Source organism: Panthera tigris, chromosome X (assembly GCF_018350195.1).
Source record: "Panthera tigris isolate Pti1 chromosome X, P.tigris_Pti1_mat1.1, whole genome shotgun sequence".
Taxonomy (NCBI): domain Eukaryota; kingdom Metazoa; phylum Chordata; class Mammalia; order Carnivora; family Felidae; genus Panthera; species Panthera tigris.
In genome coordinates, this window is record NC_056677.1 from 123,846,175 (window position 1) to 123,864,704 (window position 18,530).

Consider the following 18,530-nt stretch of genomic DNA (forward strand, 5'->3'; position numbering starts at 1 on the left):
CCTTAAAAATCCAATTATATTCTAAGTGTTTTTGAAGATTTTCCTAATTCAATTTTTGAGAAAGGGGAAGTATAAAAATAAACAAGCTTACAGGTACATTATGGTCATCTGTTATGGGGATAGGAATCTCTTGAGAATGTAGCAAATACATTAATCAGGAGCTTCTAATCATTTGGTCTATGTTTATCAGAGGATCTTGAAGCCTTTATTACTCATCAAGGCTGTTTTTGAGAGATCACTTTCCTTTCTGTGAGCAGTAAATCTGAAACTGAACCAGCAGCTAAGGAACATTTCTAGATTGCTTCTCTGGCCCTTATCTTATTTTGTCCACTAAACACTGACAAGTCCTCTCTCCCATCCATCCTTCCATTAGACTAAAAACCAAGGTATGGACTCCATCCTGTAGGCAACAAGGAGCTATTAAATTTTTAGGCAAAGTTAGTCTAAAACATATTACTTTGGCTTCAATGTTTGGTGCAAGTTAGAAGGGAATAGGACTAGAATCAGGATGATTTATTAAAAAGCTGTTATAATAAGGTAGGTTAGAAGTAATAAGGGCTGTATAAGTCAGGGTCCAATCTGAGAAACAGAAGCCACTCTAATTTTTTACAAGAGGAAAAATGTAACACAGGGAACTGGTTATATCAAGATGGAATTGATGGAATTACTAAGGAGCCAAAATGTGTAAGATAAAGCAACCCACAGATACACGATATGAGGCTGTTTGGGGCCTTGCTGAAATTGAGATGCCTGTTAGACCTCCACGTGGAAGGGCCTGGGAGACAACAATGTACCCATCTCTAAGGCTTGGAAGAAAGGTCAGGCTGGAGACAGGGGATGGATGAAATCAGACAGGAAGTACATGGTGACTGAAATGAGAGGTTGAAAAGGCCTGAGGTACAGTCTGGAAGAGCACCTACTCTAGGGTTTAGATGGAGAAAACATAGATGGGCCAGTGATGGGAAGAAAGCCAGGAAAAAGAGTTATGTGAAGGCAAAGGAGAGTAAGGCCCTAGATGTCAGAGAGAAAGGCTCCAGGTCTTCTATTCCAATGACTTTGGATGAACCCAGCCCTCTGTTCTCCTGCATTCCCTTCCTCCCTCCCATAGGCCTCTGCTTGCCTCTACTCTAACAATGTGAGGCATTGCAGAGACTTAAGTTTGAGAGCTTGCAAGCCCTGCTGTCATCATTGGTAGTGCCATGCAGCATAACCTGAGTGCTTTCTCTCTCTGCCAAGAAGTTTGCTGGGTAATGTTGAGGCCACCAAGAGGCTCAGAAGCAGTCATGGCCCTCTGAGACCCTATTTTGTAGTCTAAGTGAAGTATCACATGTACAGAGTCACTATTATACAGAAGCATACCCTGTGAGGTTAGAGCATGAGAAGATGGATGTGTGAGTTCTTTTAGGAAGCTAAAGAAGGGCAGGTATCTTCTAGGAGGTGAATCTCAGCTGGGGCTAAAGAAAGATGAATCAGAGAGAAGGGCATGGGTGTTAGGAATAAAGCCCTAGAGGCATGGAAGATGGAAGTAATAGGGCCCAAGCTAGAGCTGGAACAATGATTCAAGCTAGGAATAATGGGAAACCAGTAAGGTGAGGTATGAGATCATGAACGTAGTAAGCAAACTGACCTGACACTCTCACATTATGGCTCTTAATCTTCACCACAGCCCTGATTTGCTAAGAACTTCCACATGCATTCTTACAAAACTACACACAACCCTAAGACCTTACCACCATAACTAAAGCAGCTCTCAATTGCTTTCCAACACATTTCCTATTAAATATTCTTTGTAGAGATTAGCAGGTTTGACATAATCTAATCTGGTCACTTATTTATGTATTCTAAATTTTTTCCTTCAATAGAGAGTAAGATCCCTGAGCCTTTGGCTATACCTGTAGTTCCTAGCACAATATTGCACAAAAATTGGTGCTCAGTAAACATTTGTTGACTGACTGAAAGCTAGAAAGAGTTAAATAAGGAGTCTTGAGAAATTTAAAAATACATTAAGTTGAGTGAAGATAAAAATACACATCCAGGATCCTGGGAAGATGGTGGCGTAAGAGGAAGCTGGGCTCACCGTGCATCCTGCTGATCACTTAGATTCCATCTACACCTGCCTAAATAACCCAGAAAACTGCCAGAAGACTAGCAGAATGGAGTCTCCGGAGCCCAGCGCAGACGAGAGGCCCACGGAAGAGGGTAGGAAGGGTGGAGAGGCGGTGCGTGCTACACGGACTGGCAGGAGGGAGCCGGGGTGGAGGAGAGGCCCGCTGGCCAAGAAGAGCCCCCGAGTCTGGCTTGCAAAAGCGGAGGGGCCAGATGGAGTGTGTTCTGACAGCAAGCGGGACTTGACATCTGGAAGGTTATAAGCTAACAGCTCTGCTCAGAGAACAGGAGGGCTGGAGGACAACGGGAGGGAGAGTTGTTGAGGCCCAGATGACAGAGTTCAGCTTGGCGGGGAACAAAGGCGCTCGCCAGCACCATCTCCCTCGCCCATCCCCCAGCTAAAATCCCAAAAGGAACCAATTCTTGCCAGGGAACTTGCTTGCACCGCGCAAACACCCAGCGCTGTGCTTCTGCGGATCCATCCCTCCGGCGGTGGGTCTGACTCCCTCCCAGTGCCGCAGGGCCCCTCCTGAAGTGGATCTCCGAAGGAAAAGCGAGCTGAGACTGCCCCTCCTGCCCCTGTGCACCTTGCCCCAGCTAATAGGCCAGATCCCCAGCACCACAAGCCTGGCAGTGTGCAAGTAGCCCAGACAGGCCACCCCACCCCACAGTGAATCCCGCCCCTAGGAGAGGGGAAGAGAAGGCACACACCAGTCTGACTGTGGCCCCAGTGGTGGGCTGGGGGCACACATCAGGTCTGACTGCGGCCCCACCCACCAACGCAAGTTATTCAAGACAGCACAGGGGAAGTGCCCCACAGTCCCACACCACTCCAGGGACTACCCAAAATGAGAACGGAAGAATTCCCCTCAGAAAAACGTCCAGGAAATAACAACAGGTAACAAACTCATCAAAAATGATGTAAACAATATAACAGAAAGTGAATTTAGAATAATAGTCATAAAATTAATCGCTGGGCTTGAAAACAGTATAAAGGGCAGCAGAGAATCTCTTGCTACAGAGATCGAGGGACTAAGGAACAGTCACGAGGAGCTGAAAAACGCTTTAAACGAAATGCAAAACAAAATGGAAACCACAACAGCTCGGATTGAAGAGGCAGAGGAGAGAATAGGTGAACTAGAAGATAAAGTTATGGAAAAAGAGGAAGCTGAGAGAAAGAGAGATAAAAAAATCCAGGAGTATGAGGGGAAAATTAGAGAACTAAGTGATACACTAAAAAGAAATAATATACGCATAATTGGTATCCCAGAGGAGGAAGAGAGAGGGAAAGGTGCTGAAGGGGTACTTGAAGAAATCATAGCTGAGAACTTCCCTGATCTGGGGAAGGAAAAAGGCATTGAAATCCAAGAGGCACAGAGAACTCCCTTCAGACGTAACTAGAATCAATCTTCTGCACGACATATCATAGTGAAACTGGCAAAATACAAGGATAAAGAGAAAATTCTGAAAGCAGCTAGAGATAAACGTGCTCTAACATATAAGGGGAGACCTATAAGACTCGTGACCAATCTCTCTACTGAAACTTGGCAGGCCATAAAGGAATGGCAGGAGATCTTCAATGTGATCAACAGAAAAAATATGCAGCCGAAAATCCTTTATCCAGCAAGTCTGTCATTTAGAATAGAAGGAGAGATAAAGGTCTTCCCAAACAAACAAAAACTGAAGGAATTCGTCACCACTAAACCAGCCCTGCAAGAGATCCTAAGGGGGATCCTGTGAGACAAAGTACCAGAGACATTGCTACAAGCATGAAACCTACAGACATCACAATGACTCTAAACCCATATCTTTATATAATAACACTGAATGTAAATGGACTAAATGCGCCAACCAAAAGACATAGGGTATCAGAATGGATAAAAAAACAAGACCCATCTATTTGCTGTCTACAATAGATTCATTTTAGACCTGAGGACACCTTCAGATTGAGAGTAAGGGGATGTAGAACTATGTATCATGCTACTGGAAGTCAAAAGAAAGCTGGAGTAGCCATACTTATATCAGACAAACTAGACTTTAAATTAAAGGCTGTAACAAGAGATGAAGAAGGGCAGTATATAATAATCACAGGGTCTATCCATCAGGAAGAGCTAACAATTATAAATGTCTATGCACTGATTACGGGAACCCCAAATATATAAAACAATTACTCACAAACATAAGCAACCTTATTGATAAGAATGTATTAATTGCAGGGGACTTTAACAGTCCACTTACAGAAATGGATAGATCATCTAGACACATGGTCAATAAAGAAACAAGGGCCCTGAATGATACATTGGATCAGATGGACTTGACAGATATATTTAGAACTCTGCATCCCAAAGCAACAGAATATACTTTCTTCTCGAATGCACATGGAACATTCTCCAAGATAGATCACATACTGGGTCACAAAACAGCCCTTCATAAGTATACAAGAATTGATATCATACCATTCATACTTTCAGACCACAATGCTATGAAGTTTGAAATCAACCACAGGAAAAAGCCTGGAAAACCTCCAAAAGCATGGAGGTTAAAGAAAACCCTACTAAAGAATGAATGGGTCAACCAGACAATTAGAGAAAAAATTAAAAAAATATATGGAATCAAATGAAAATGAAAATACAACAATCCAAACGCTTTGGGATGCAGCGAAGGCAGTCCTGAGAGGAAAATACATTGCAATCCAGGCCTCTCAAGAAACAAGAAAAATCCCAAATACAAAATCTAACAGCACACCTAAAGGAAATTGAAGCAGAACAGCAAAGGCAGCCTAAACCCAGCAGAAGAAGAGAAATAATAAAGATCAGAGCAGAAATAAACAGTATAGAATCTAAAAAAAACTGTAGAGCAGATCAACGAAACCAAGAGTTGGTTTTTTGAAAAAATAAACAAAATTGACAAACCTCTAGCCAGACTTCTCAAAAAGAAAAGGGAGATGACCCAAATAGATAAAATCATGAATGAAAATGGGATTATGACAACCAATCCCTCAGAGATACAAACAATTATCAGGGAATACTATGAGAAATTATATGCCAACAAACTGGACAACCTGGAAGAAATGGACAAATTCCTAAACACCCACACTCTTCCAAAACTCAATCAGGAGGAAATAAAAAGCTTGAACAGACCCATAACCAGCGAAGAAATTGAATCAGTTATCAAAAATCTCCCAACAAATAAGAGTCCAGGACAGGATGGCTTCCCAGGGGAGTTCTACCAGACGTTTAAAGCAGAGATAATACCTAGCCTTCTCAAGCTATTCCAAGAAATAGAAAGGGAAGGAAAACTTCCAGACTCATTCTATGAATCCAGTATTACTTTGATTCCTAAACCAGACAGAGACCCAGTAAAAAAAGAGAACTACAGGCCAATATCCCTGATGAATATGGATGCAAAAATTCTCAACAAGACACTAGCAAATCAAATTCAACAGCATATAAAAAGAATTATTCACCATGATCAAGTGGGATTCATTTCTGGGATGCAGGGCTGGTTCAACATTTGCAAATCAATCAACGTGATACATCACATTAATAAAAGAAAAGAGAAGAACCATATGATCCTGTCAATCTATGCAGAAAAGGCCTTTGACAAAATTCAGCAAACTTTCTTAATAAAAACCCTCGAGAAAGTCGGGATAGAAGGAACATACTTAAACATCATAAAAGCCATTTATGAAAAGCTCACAGCTAACATCATCCTCAATGGGGAAAAACTGAGAGCTTTTCCCCTGAGATCAGGAACACGACAGGGATGCCCACTCTCACTGCTGTTGTTTAACATAGTGTTGGAAGTGCTAGCATCAGCAATCAGACAACAAAAGGAAATCAAAGGCATCAAAATTGGCAAAGATGAAGTCAAGCTTTCACTTTTTGCAGATGACATGATATTATACATGGAAAATCCGATAGACTCCACCAAAAGTCTGCTAGAACGGATACATGAATTTAGCAAAGTTGCAGGATACAAAATCAATGTGCAGAAATCAGTTGCATTCTTATACACTAACAATGAAGCAACAGAAAGACAAATAAAGAACCGATCCCATTCACAATTGCATCAAGAAGCATAAAATACCTAGGAATAAATCTAACCAAAGATGTAAAAGATCTGTCTGCTGAAAACTATAGAAAGCTTATGAAGGTAATTGAAGAAGATATAAAGAAATGGAAAGACATTCCCTGCTCATGGATTGGAAGAATAAATATTGTCAAAATGTCAATACTACCCAAAGCTATCTACACATTCAATGCAATCCCAATCAAAATTGCACCAGCATTCTTCTCGAAACTAGAACAAGCCATCCTAAAATTCATATGGAACCACAAAAGGCCCCGAATAGCCAAAGTAATTTTGAAGAAGAAGACCAAAGCAGGAGGCATCACAATCCCAGACTTTAGCCTCTACTACAAAGCTGTCATCATCAAGACAGCATGGTATTGGCACTAAAACAGACACATAGACCAATGGAATAGAATAGAAACCCCAGAACTAGACCCACAAAAGTATGGCCAACTAATCTTTGACAAAGCAGGAAAAAATATCCAATGAAAAAGACAGTCTCTTTAACAAATGGTGCTGGGAGAACTGGACAGCAACATGCAGAAGATTGAAACTAGACCACTTTCTGACACCATTCACAAAAATAAATTCAAAATGGATAAAGGACCTGAATGTGAGACAGGAAACCATCAAAACCCTAGAGGAGAAAGCAGGAAAAGACCTCTCTGACCTCAGCCACAGCAATTTCTTACTTGACACATCCCCAAAGGCAAGGGAATTAAAAGCAAAAGTGAATTACTGGGACCTTATGAAGATAAAAAGGTTCTGCACAGCAAAGGAAACAACCAACAAAACTAAAAGGCAACCAACGGAATGGGAAAAGATATTTGCAAATGACATATCGGACAAAGGGCTAGTATCCAAACTCTATAAAGAGCTCACCAAACTCCACACCCGAAAAACAAATAACCCAGTGAAGAAATGGGCAGAAAACATGAATAGACACTTCTCTAAAGAAGACATCCGGATGGCCAACAGGCACATGAAAAGATGCTCAACGTCGCTCCTCATCAGGGAAATACAAATCCAAACCACACTCAGATATCATCTCACGCCAGTCAGAGTGGCCAAAATGAACAAATCAGGAGACTATAGATGCTGGAGAGGATGTGGAGAAACGGGAACCCTCTTGCACTGTTGGTGGGAATGCAAATTGGTGCAGCCACTCTGGAAAGCAGCGTGGAGGTTCCTCAGAAAATTAAAAACAGACCTACCCTATGACCCAGCAATAGCACTGCTAGGAATTTACCCAAGGCATACAAGAGTACTGATGCATAGGGGCACTTGGACCCCAATGTTTATAGCAGCACTCTCAACAATAGCCAAATTATGGAAAGAGCCTAAATGTCCATCAACTGATGAATGGATAAAGAAATTGTGGTTTATATACACAATGGAATACTACGTGGCAATGAGAAAGAATGAAATATGGCCTTTTGCAGCAACGTGGATGGAACTGGAGAGTGTGATGCTAAGTGAAATAAGCCATACAGAGAAAGACAGATACCATATGGTTTCACTCTTATGTGGATCCTGAGAAACGTAACAGAAACCCATGGGGGAGGGGAAGGAAAAGAAAATAGATTAGAGTGGGAGAGCCAAAGCATAAGAGACTCTTAAAAACTGAGAACAAACTGAGGGTTGATGGGGGGGTGGGAGGGAGGAGAGGGTGGGTGATGGGTATTGAGGAGGGCACCTTTTGGGATGAGCACTGAGTGTTGTATGGAAACCAATTTGACAATAAACTTCATATATTGAAAAAAAAGATAAAAAATAAAGACAAGTAGCCCTGTAAAAAAAAAAATACATATCCAAAATTTGTGGGATTCAGCTAAAGTGGTCCTTGAAGGAAACTTATAACATATTTTAAATGCTTATATTAGAAAAGAAGAAAGGTTTAAAATCAGTAATCTAAACTTATATGCAAGAAAACTAAAGAAAAAACAAATTAAATTTAAAGCAGGTTCACGAGAGGAAATGATACAAACTACAGGAGAAATCAATACATTTAAAACAGGAAAACAATAAAGAAAATCAACTTTAAAAAGCAGGCCTTTGAAAAGATAATAAAATTGATCAAACTCTAACCAGGCTAAGTAAGAAAAAAGAAAGAAAGAACAAATTTCCAATATCAAAAATGAAAGAGGGGCACCTGGGTGGCTTAGTTAGTTAAGCGTCTGACTTCGGCTCAGGTCGTGATCTCAGGGTCCATGAGTTTGAGCCCCACATTGGACTCTGTGCTGAGAGCTCAGAGCCTGCAGCCTGCTTCAGATCCTGTGTCTCCCTCTCTCTCTCTGCCCCTCCCCTGCTCTCTCTCTCTCAATCTCTATCAAAAATAAATAAACATTCAAATAATTAAAAAAAAAAAAAGAATGAAAGAGGAAGGGGCACCTGGGTGGCTCAGTTGGTTAAGCGTCCAACTTTAGCTCTGGTCATGATCTCATGGTTCATGGGTTCAAGCTCCATGTTGTGCTCTGTGCTGACAGCTCAAAGCCTGGAGCATGCTTCAGATTCTGTGTCTCCCTCTCTCACTCTGACCCTCCCCTGCTCATGCTCTGTCTCTGTCTCTCAAAAAAATAAATAAACTTTAAAGAATTAAAAAAGGAATGAAAGATGGAACATCCCTAGTGATCCCATGGATATTAAATTGATAATAGCAGAATATTACAAATAGCTCTATGGCCATAAATTCAATAACTTAGATAAAATAGATCAATTCACAGAAAGATACAAACTACCAAAACTCACACAAGGAGAAATAGATGACCTTTCTGGCCATGTATCTTTTAAATTGATGCACAGGCATAATGCAAAATCCCAGCAAGAATTTTTGTGGATACAGATGAATTTATTCTAAAATGAGGGGATGTGATGTGGGTTGGACAAAATGGGTGAAGGGGGGTGGGAAATACAGACTTCCAGTTATGGAATAAATAAGGTCACGGGAATAAAAGGCACACCATAAAGAATATAGTCAATGATATTGTAATAGCCTTGTGTAGTGACAGATGGTAGGTACACTTGTGCTGAGCATAGCACAACATTTAAACTTGTGAAATTGCTGTGTTGCACAACTCAAACTAATGTAAAACTGTGTCAACTGCACTCAAATGAAAAATTAATAAAAATAAAATGAAATAAATATATGTGAATAGACAAAGGAACTAGAATAGCTAAAACACTTTGAAAGAGAAAAATTAATTGGAATAGATCTGTCTGACATATTTCAAAACTTACTCTATAGCTACAGTGATCAAGACTATGTTAGACACACAGATCAAAGGAATAAAAGAACCCAGAAATAGAACCATACAAATATTCTGAACTGACTTTTGATAAAGATATAAAAGCAATTCAGTGGGGGAAAGAAAACCTGCCTAACAAATGTTGCTGAGCAATTGGACATTTATAGACCCAAACAAACAAAAACCAACCAAACAAAAAGTTGATCTCAACCTTACTCCTTATATGAAAATTAACATAAAAAGATAATGGACTTAATTGTAAAACATAGAACTATAAAACTCCCAGGGGGAAAAAAAAACATAGAAAATCTTTAGGATGTAAGGCTAGGCAAAGAGTTCTTAAAACTTCACACCAAATACATGATCCATAAAAGTAAAAAACTAATAGAGTATCAATATTAAAAATGTTTGTTCTACAAAAGACTATCTTAAGAAGTTGAAAATACAAGATAGAGACTGAGAGAAAATGTTTGCAAATCACACATCCAATAAAGTACTAGCATCTGGGATATATAATGAACTCTCAAAACTCAACAGTGAAAAAACCCCAGACAATACAATTAGAAAATGGGCAAAAGACATGAGCAGATACTTCACTGAAGAGGATGTAAAGAAGGATGGCAAATAACCACATGAAAAGATGTTGAGGATTAGTAGCCATTAGGGAAATCAAAAACAAAACCACAATGAGGGGCACCTGGGTGGCTCAGTCAGTTAAGTGTCCAGCTTTGGCTCAGGTCATGATCTCACAGTTCATGGGTTCAGGCCCCGCGTTGGGCTCTGTGCTGATAGCTCAGAGCCTGGAGCCTGCTTCCGATTCTGTCTGTCTCTCTCTCTCTGTCTCTCTCTGCCCCTCCCCAGCTCACGCTCTGTCTTTGTCTCTGTCTCTCAAAACTAAATAAACATTTAAAAAATTTAAAAACCCACAATGAGATATCACTATATACCTATGAGAATGGCTAAAATAAAAAATGATGACAAAAATGCTGGTGAGGACGTGGAGAAACTGCATCACTCATACTTTGCTGGTGGGGACATAAAATTGTACAGTCACTCTGGAAAACATTTCGGCAGTTTCTTATAAACCTAAACATGCAACTACCATATGACCCATACATTCGTGGACATTTGTTCAGAGAGGTGAAAACTTATTTTCACCCAAAGCCTGTACATGAATATTCAGAACAGTTTTATTCATAATAGCCAAACACCAGAAATAACCCAATGCTTTTTAACAGGGCAATGGTCAAACAAACTGTGGTACATACATACCATGAAATACTACTCAGCGATAAAAAGACATAAGCTATGATATATACAATGACCTGAATAAATCTGCAAAGAATAACGCTGAGTGAAAAAAAAATCCCCAAAACTTATGTAGAATTCAATTTATATAATATTCCTGAAATGACAATATACTGAAATGACTGGTTACCAGAGGTTAAAGAGGGAGTAGAAGTAGGAGGGAAATGGATGTGCCTATAAATGGGCAACATGAGGGATCTTGAAATGATGGAAATGTTCTCTATCTTGACTGTATTCATGTCAATATCCCAGCTGCAATATTATACTACTACAGTTTTATAATAAATTACCATTAGCAGAGCAGGCTAAAGGGTACACAGAATCTCTTTTTATTATTTATGACTGCATGTAAGTCTACAATTATCTCAAAATTAAAAGTTTAATTTAAAATGTTCTCTGCACTTTATTGCCTGCACTGAGTGTGAGCCATTCCCATTGCCCTGCCTTTGGGAGGCCACTACTCTACCTGAAGTTTCTTAACAAAAAATGACCTAATTGGTGTTGGATTTGTGTATCCAAACACTAATATTTTAATACTGGGGAGTTCTGTCATTGATTTTCAGCATCATAAGGTCATTTTGAGGACCTTCAGTTGCTTACAGCATAGGGAGAATGCAAAAAAAAACATGACTATGATGTAAATGACCTAGAGGTGATGTATTTGTCTGCCTTTTTTTAGGGGTACTGTCACCCACACACATCATTCCATATATAAATTCTTACAGTGTATGCCTTGACATTGTGCCCTGCTCCCACAAAACACACACAGACAGAAACCACAAGCCGTTTCCTTTCTTTCCCATGAGATAAAGTATTACCTTTTTTGTTGTTATTATTTTTTTCAGTGCTTAGACCTCACCCAGTCCTTATCCTCCATGTATGGCTTACTGTGGACTTTATGATCTGACCTCCAACCCTGTAGGACCCCCACCTTTTCCCTTCTCATACACCTGCCTATTTCCTTCCTTCCTTCCTTCCTTCCTTCCTTCCTTCCTTCCTTCCTTCCTTCCTTTCTCCCCACATTTAGAGGATTCATGAACACACACACACACACACACACACACACACACACACCTTTTCACAATTTGTTGGTTTTAATCATCACTATTGGTACACCATGTAGGTCTAAGATTTGGCATCTAGACCACAGGTCATTTCTCAGGGACCAGACCTCAGAGACTTCACAGATAGTTATGAGATATCTGGCCTCACTCTGAAGTTACTGGCAGCCCAGATGATCAATTGAAGTGGTGACTTTCTCCACACTCTCTTAGTCCTGCTCTGGCTCATTTTGATTCAGTTCCTCATTTTGCCTATGATAAAGGTTGCATAGTGTTGGCCTTCTAGCTTTCTTAGGTTTTCTTGAAGGGGTGGGGTTTTTGAGTGGATTTTTAAAAAATCCCTTGAAGTTGTCTTTTTATTCCCATGGTTTTCTTGGGCACCCGGAAAGACAACAGGGTGACCACAGAAGGACAATAGTTTGGGGAAAGATGATGGGGGGTGGATGGGAACAAGGGCTTCATGAAAAGGTGTGCAGGCTGAGGAGAGGGTCTGCCAGGCAAGAACAGAGTAGGAATGTTGGGGAAGTGTTAAGGAGGAAGTGGAAGAGGAGCTTGGGTGTGGTCATATCACCTTGACACTGTCTCTGGATCTGAGTTGGCAGGGCATGTTCCTCTTCTTCCTCCTTTTGGTGTTTGGGATAGGTTGTTCCATAATTCTGATAAGGGTTTATGGTTTCCTGGTCACCTTTGCCTTTTCAAAATTTCCCAGTGGTCTACCCAGCATTCCTCACTTGCCTACATATAGCTCTGTCTAGGACAATGAGGAACAACACTCTTAGGCTTTGATTAGTCAGTAAGGATCTCCTCTAGCCAATGGTAGTGTTGGGGGAGGGCCTTAGACAATCCAAAAACCATCCTGACATGTCCTTGGATAGGCGGTAGGGAGGCCGAGATGCACCTTAGACATGACACAGAACCTCCTGACACCATCCCTCCATGGTGGGTGTAAGGAGGCCAAGATACTTTGGTTGGAGAAAAGGAGCATTTCTTTAGAACCCCTGAAGAGCCATTTCAGACTGACTGACCTCTGATCCTCACAACCCAATGTTAAATTCTGATGGGTCACATGGCATGGAGAGTGTTTCAACAAACCTTTCCCCAAGGCCACCCATTTTAGTGGTTCATTGTGTTCTCTTCCATCCTTCACTCACCATTAACTAATTTTTGTATGTCTTACCTAAAATCCCTCCAAGGTAATGTGGATGTATCTATGTTTCTGTGGAAATGTGAATCATTCCACTTCCCTCCTAAAATTTCTCTTACAGACCTCTCTACGAAAACCACTCATTTATTGGGTACTACCAGGGAAATTTTCTATTTCACGTTCTTTGCTCAGTGTCCATGTAGCTTTCTTCAGTTTTCTGATTTCAAGGTTGAAATTACTGCCTTCGGGCTGCCTTCAGTGAATATAGTTTCTCAACTGGGTATCTTAGTCTTCTTTCAAATGTGAGAGAGTAGCGTTCATCTCAGTAAGAATAGTACCTGAACTAGGGTTTAAACACTGTAGAATGAATGAGGTGAGTATTTGCAGCTGAAAGGTGGCCTTGATCTTTGCATGTAGGAAATTATAGTCCTTCATCCATCTCAGGGAAGTCTAGGGGTGACAGCCTGGGTCTCAGGCACACAGACCCAGGTTTGTAGAGGGTGGAGCCCGATACTGCCAGAGCCACGGTGAGGATCCCTGGGAGGAAGGAAAGGCCCCCGGCCGCTGGAACCCATCTCCACAGACACCTGGGGAACCCTAGCTAGGGGGCCCGGATGTGATTTCACCAATGTCCCTCCCCCAGGTGTGACAGAGGTGGGGACCTCAGTCTGGGAGGCCTGATTCGGGCCAGATAAGTGAAGGGGCCCAGGCCCGGCAGCCAGACTTTCAGGTCAACCTGTGAGGGAGCATGGCGGCCCCCCCCACCCCAGAATCCAGGTCAGCCCTGCCAGCAACCCCAAGAGACCCCGGCAGGGTCGTCCGTAGGAGCCCCTCTCCCAGCGGGGCTAAAGGTGGTGGATTAGGGGTCCCAGAGGGTGGGGCCCAAGCTCTTCCAGCAGCAGGTGTCGGGACCTGAGGGACAACACTGCACGGGGGACAGGCGCTCACCCCTACTGGGGCCCCGGGGTTCTTGGAGAGGGCAGCCGCAGGCCGCGACTACTGAACTGCACCTCAGGGGTCCGAGGGAGCTGAGGACCTTGGGGTGAGGGGCAGAATTACAGGTCGGAAAAGGACAGGGGCACAGGCCAGGCCACGAAGTCCAGGTGGGGGTTGGAGGGAGGATCCAGGGACTCAGGTCCCCAGAATGCACAGAGGGGACCTCCCAGGGTTCGAGCCCTCACGTCTTTCTGGGAAGGCCCCTAGGCGGGATGGGGAATAGCCAGGGAGAATCAGGCCAGATTTCCACAGTGAGGTCTCAGAGACCCCGGGGTTGGGGGGCACTGGGACACCTCAGTTCTGAAGAGGGCAGGGCCCGTGTCCTGCCTGGGACGATTCCTAATGAGGAGCAGAGGGATCTGCAGGCAAAGGAGCCAGGACCCCACAACAGAGTCAGTCCGCGCAGGCCCCCGGGAGGGATGGGGACACTGGGCGAGGCTGGACTTGGGCATCCGGGTCTCGGATCACCCGGACCGGGGAGTGGGGGTCGGATGGGTGAGCTGGGGAGAACCGAGGACCCGCTGTCGGTCGGGAGCAGCCGCTCCGGCGGGCAGAGGGGAGGAGGGCCCAGGTGCTGTCAGGAGACCAGGTCCACCCCAGCCCAGAGCTACGAAGTCAGTCCGTGCCGCAGGCCCGGGGAGCCCCTGCATCGGGTGGCCAGAGGTGGCGGGCGCCCCGTCACTGAGCCTGGGCGGTGCGTCCCAGAGACCTTCGGACCCTGGTCTGAGGGGCACGAGTTCCCTTCGTCAGCGGCCACGCGCCCAGGCCATCCCCGGGGTGCAGGAGGCCACGGAGGGAGCACCGAGGGAGGGACTCCGGCCCCCAGAACGGAGGCCCCGGCCCGGAAGGCGACCCCTAGCGGCAGCCTAGGGAAGCCCCTAGTGGGAATGAGGCCCCGCGGGGTGTCTGGACTTCCGCATCCGGGTCTCAAGAGACGGGCGGGGCGAGGCGGGGCGGGGCGAGGCGGGGCGGGGCGAGGCGAGGCGAGGGGGCCTCGGCGTCGTCGGTGTCTTCCGGCCTGCGCCTCGAAGCCCGTCGGGCGCGGGAAGGGCGCCGAGCCTCGTGGGCTTCGAGGTGAGGCCCAGAGGGAGGAGCGAGGGAGCCGGGACCCAGAGGGGAATGAGTCCGGCGGTGGGGGCGGCGGTGGAGGCCGCAGGGTGGCGCGACCACGACGACCGTGACCAGGGCGTGAGGCGTGGGCGGCCTCGGGCTCTGGGTCCCAGCCCGACCGAGAGCTGGTTGCGCGCGAGGAGCCGGCGTCAGGCGGCAGAGCCCGAGGCCCAGGCCGCCCAGGGAGTCCGGATGGGGACGAGAGGACAGGGCTGAGGGACCCCAAGGAACCCATGTGAGCCCCTGCCATCGGCCCCGGGCCTCCCCGGACTTGGTCGCCTCGTGCGACGCCAGCCGCCTTGGCCCGGACCTCGCCGGGCCGGGAGGGCTCTGGTGGGAGGCAGCGGGCCCGGGGCTCCCCGGGAGAGCCGTGCGGGAGGACGGCCGGAGGCCCCTTGGACCCCAGCCCCGGGGCCGCCGTCGGAAAGCCGCCCCCGCGGTGGGTCTGGGCGAGGGGAGGGCCTTGGTGTGCGGGGCTGGAGCCCGGTCAGCCGAGGCAGGATCCCGGGCCCTGGCCGGGGTGCAGGGGAGAGAGGAGGCGCTGCCTCCCAGCCCAGGACACCTACGTAGGGCCCAGGAGGCCTGCCCTGCCGCTCGGGTCCGCTCTGGCTGTCAGCGGAGGCCCAGAAGGGGCAGGTCCAGGCTGGATGGGGTGGGGGCTCCCGGGGTGGGGGGGCGCCCAGAGTCCTGGCCAGAACCTCCTGGCCGCAGTGGGGGGTGGGGGCCCGGGGCGGTGCACGCGGTCGGCACCCACCCTGAGACCCTGAGGCGCCCCCTCCGTCCCTCCCTCCGTCTCTCCCTCCCTCCGTCTCTCCCTCCCTCCGTCCGTCCCTCCCTCCGTCCGTCCCTCCCTCCCTCCCTCCCTCCCTCCGTCTTCCAGGGGCTCGGAGAGCTCTGGAGTTGAGGCCTTGGTCTGAGGCAGGAGTCCCGAGGTCACAGAGCAGAGGAGGCGCGGCCGCGTGCCAGTCGGTTGTCCAGGCGAGGTGCGTGCTCCGCGCGTGGGGCCGGGGGCTCGCCCATCCCACCCCAGAGGGGACCCCTCGGCCCCCAACCCCCACGCGGCCCCGCTCTCAGGCCTGGGAGCTGGGGCTCTGTGGGCTGGGCCTCCCCCTGAGGAGCCACCCCTCATCTGTCTTCAGGGTCTCGCGACCATCATGCCCCTGGGTGAGAGGGGTGCGCTCTGCAAGCTTAAGGAGGAGCCAAGAGAGGTCCCGCTGCCATGGGATGCACCGCTGCCAGAGCCTGAGGACAAGGAGGTGGAGTTGAAGAAGGAGGAGGTGGAGGAGGTGGAGGAGGAGGTGGAGGAGGTGGAGTTGGAGGTGGAGGAGGAGGAGGAGGTGGAAGAAGTGGAGGTGGAGGTGGAGGTGGAGGACGTGGAGTCGGAGGAAGAGGAGTTGGAGGAGGAGGAGTTGGAGGTGGAGTTGGAGGTGGAGGAGGTAGAGTCGGAGGAAGAGGAGTTGGAGGAGGAGGTGGAGTTGAAGAAGGAGGAGGTGGAGGAGGTGGAGGAGGTGGAGGAGGAGGTGGAGTTAGAGGAGGAGGTGGAGTTGGAGGAGGAGAAAGCAGAGGAGGAGGAGAGGGGGGGCCCGTCTCCCCCCCCCTCCTCCTCCTCCTCCTCCTCCCTGTCCTCCTCCTGCTCTGTCCTCATTCTGGTCCCCCTGGAGGAGGGATCTGCTGCTGCCCGGTCCCCGAGTCCTCCCCAGAGCCCTCGGAGCACCTGCCCCTCCCCCAGTGCCATGGCAGGCGCTCCGGGGAGCCAGTCCCACCAGGGCTCCAGCAGCCCCGATGAGGAGGGGTCGAGCACCTGGGGGGCCCCGGCAGGGGCCCAGGCCTCGCTCCCAGATGCGCTCCGCGTGAAGGTGGCCGGCCTGGTGCTGCTGCTGCTCCTCAAGTATCGCACCAAGCAGCCGACCACACGGGCGGAGATGCTGGCGGCGGTCAGCCGAGATGACCGGGACCGCTTCCCCGTGATCTTCCGCCGAGCCTGCGAGTATCTGCAGCTGGTCTTTGGAGTCGACGTGAAGGAAGTGGACCCCCGCGAGCACTCCTACGTCCTGGTCAGCATCCTGGGCCTCAGCTGCGATGGGACGCCGAGTGGTAGGGACGGCATGCCCAAGACCAGCCTCCTGGTGCTGGTCCTGTGGGTGATCCTCCTGGAGGACGACCGTGCCCCTGAGGAGGCGGTGTGGGAAGCGCTGGGGGTCATGGGGGTGTATGCCGGCAGGGAGCACGTATTCTATGGGGAGCCCAGGGAGCTGCTGACCGAAGTCTGGGTGCAGGAAGGGTACCTGGAGTACCGGCAGGTGCCCGGCAGCGAGCCCGCACGCTACGAGTTCCTGTGGGGTCCCAGGGCCCACGCAGAAACCAGCGGCGCGCAGGTGCTGCAGCACATCCTCGCGGTCAACAGCAGGCAGCCCGGGGTCTCCGTGTCTGTCCGAAGAGGCTGTGAGCCATGAGGAAGAGCGGGCCTGAGCCCGAGGGGCAGCCGGGCCCGTTCCCGCCTGGGGTCGAGCAGCTTCTCCTGCGGGGCACGAAGTCAGGCCACTTCTCGCCTGCGAGTGCGAGCAGAGCGGGCGCTGGGCGTTGTGAGTAGTGGAGGGCCAGGGCGGCTTGGGGGAAAGCGGGGCCAAGAGCACGTTTGGGTGGGTTCTTGTTCTCTGTCTACGTGGCCTCGGAAATCGATCTTTGTTTCCTCGAGGAAGTTTTCAGATGTTGTTCCTTGTCACAGAAGGTTTCGTGAGCTTCGGGCTCAGCGTGGGAGTGGCACCCACGCCACAGGTGTTCGAGAGTCAGAGTTTTGCCGTTTGGTGCAACGAGCCGGGAACCCTTCCGTCCTCGTTCGGGATCCAGAAGGGAATCGCGGTGCCTGGGCTGGGCACAGACAGGGATGTCTTGCAAACGTGAAGACCTTGGCAGTAAACGGATGGTTTCAGGCCATGGAGAAGTAAAAGATGTCCGTTCTTGCTTCTCGTCCCTTGTCGTCTGTCATTCTGGACAAGGGACGTAGAGATGTGTGCCTGCCTTTGCTCGGGTCTCCAAGAAAGGAGGAGACACTCGATCTGAGCAGAGGTCCCCAGCTCACTGGGACATTTGTGGCCGGACATTCGCCGAGCTCTGCTCGCTCTCGGAAGGGCCCTGTGTTGGCAGTGAGGACACTAGGAGAGAGAGGCAGGACACGTCCCGCCCATAGGTGACTGTCTAGCAGCGACAGTCCCCGTGGGAAGGCAGGGAAGGGTCCCCTAAGAGGAGCAGAACAAACCAAAGAAGGGTGAGGCAGTGTGGCTCCAGGGGGAGCCCTACAATGGAGACATCCTGAGCCAGGCTGGCTTGGTGTCTCTGGTCAGTGTGATGCCTTCTGCGCAGCTGATCACAATGAAACTGGATGTTGACAGTGGCCAGGCCCACAGATGGTGTCCCTTAGGGGTATGAGCAAAATCTCAAATAGATAATTGCTCTGAGAAGTTCCTTTTGGATCATGGACAAACCAAA

At 48.0% G+C, this 18,530-nt stretch overlaps 1 protein-coding gene and 1 long non-coding RNA gene across 2 annotated transcripts; both read left to right on the forward strand.

The window, feature by feature from the left end:
• The first annotated feature begins 16,610 nt into the window (after nt 1-16,610).
• On the forward strand, nt 16,611-17,581 carry LOC122235511 (melanoma-associated antigen 9-like). The gene has a single exon (XM_042975197.1). It carries the CDS (start codon nt 16,778-16,780, stop codon nt 17,495-17,497), a length of 720 nt encoding a protein of 239 aa, XP_042831131.1. The 5' UTR covers nt 16,611-16,777; the 3' UTR covers nt 17,498-17,581.
• LOC122235512 lies at nt 17,579-18,004 on the forward strand. Its single transcript, XR_006213579.1, has 2 exons — nt 17,579-17,626; nt 17,770-18,004. It is a non-coding gene; the product is annotated as an uncharacterized LOC122235512 (long non-coding RNA).
• Nucleotides 18,005-18,530: the final 526 nt, after the last annotated feature.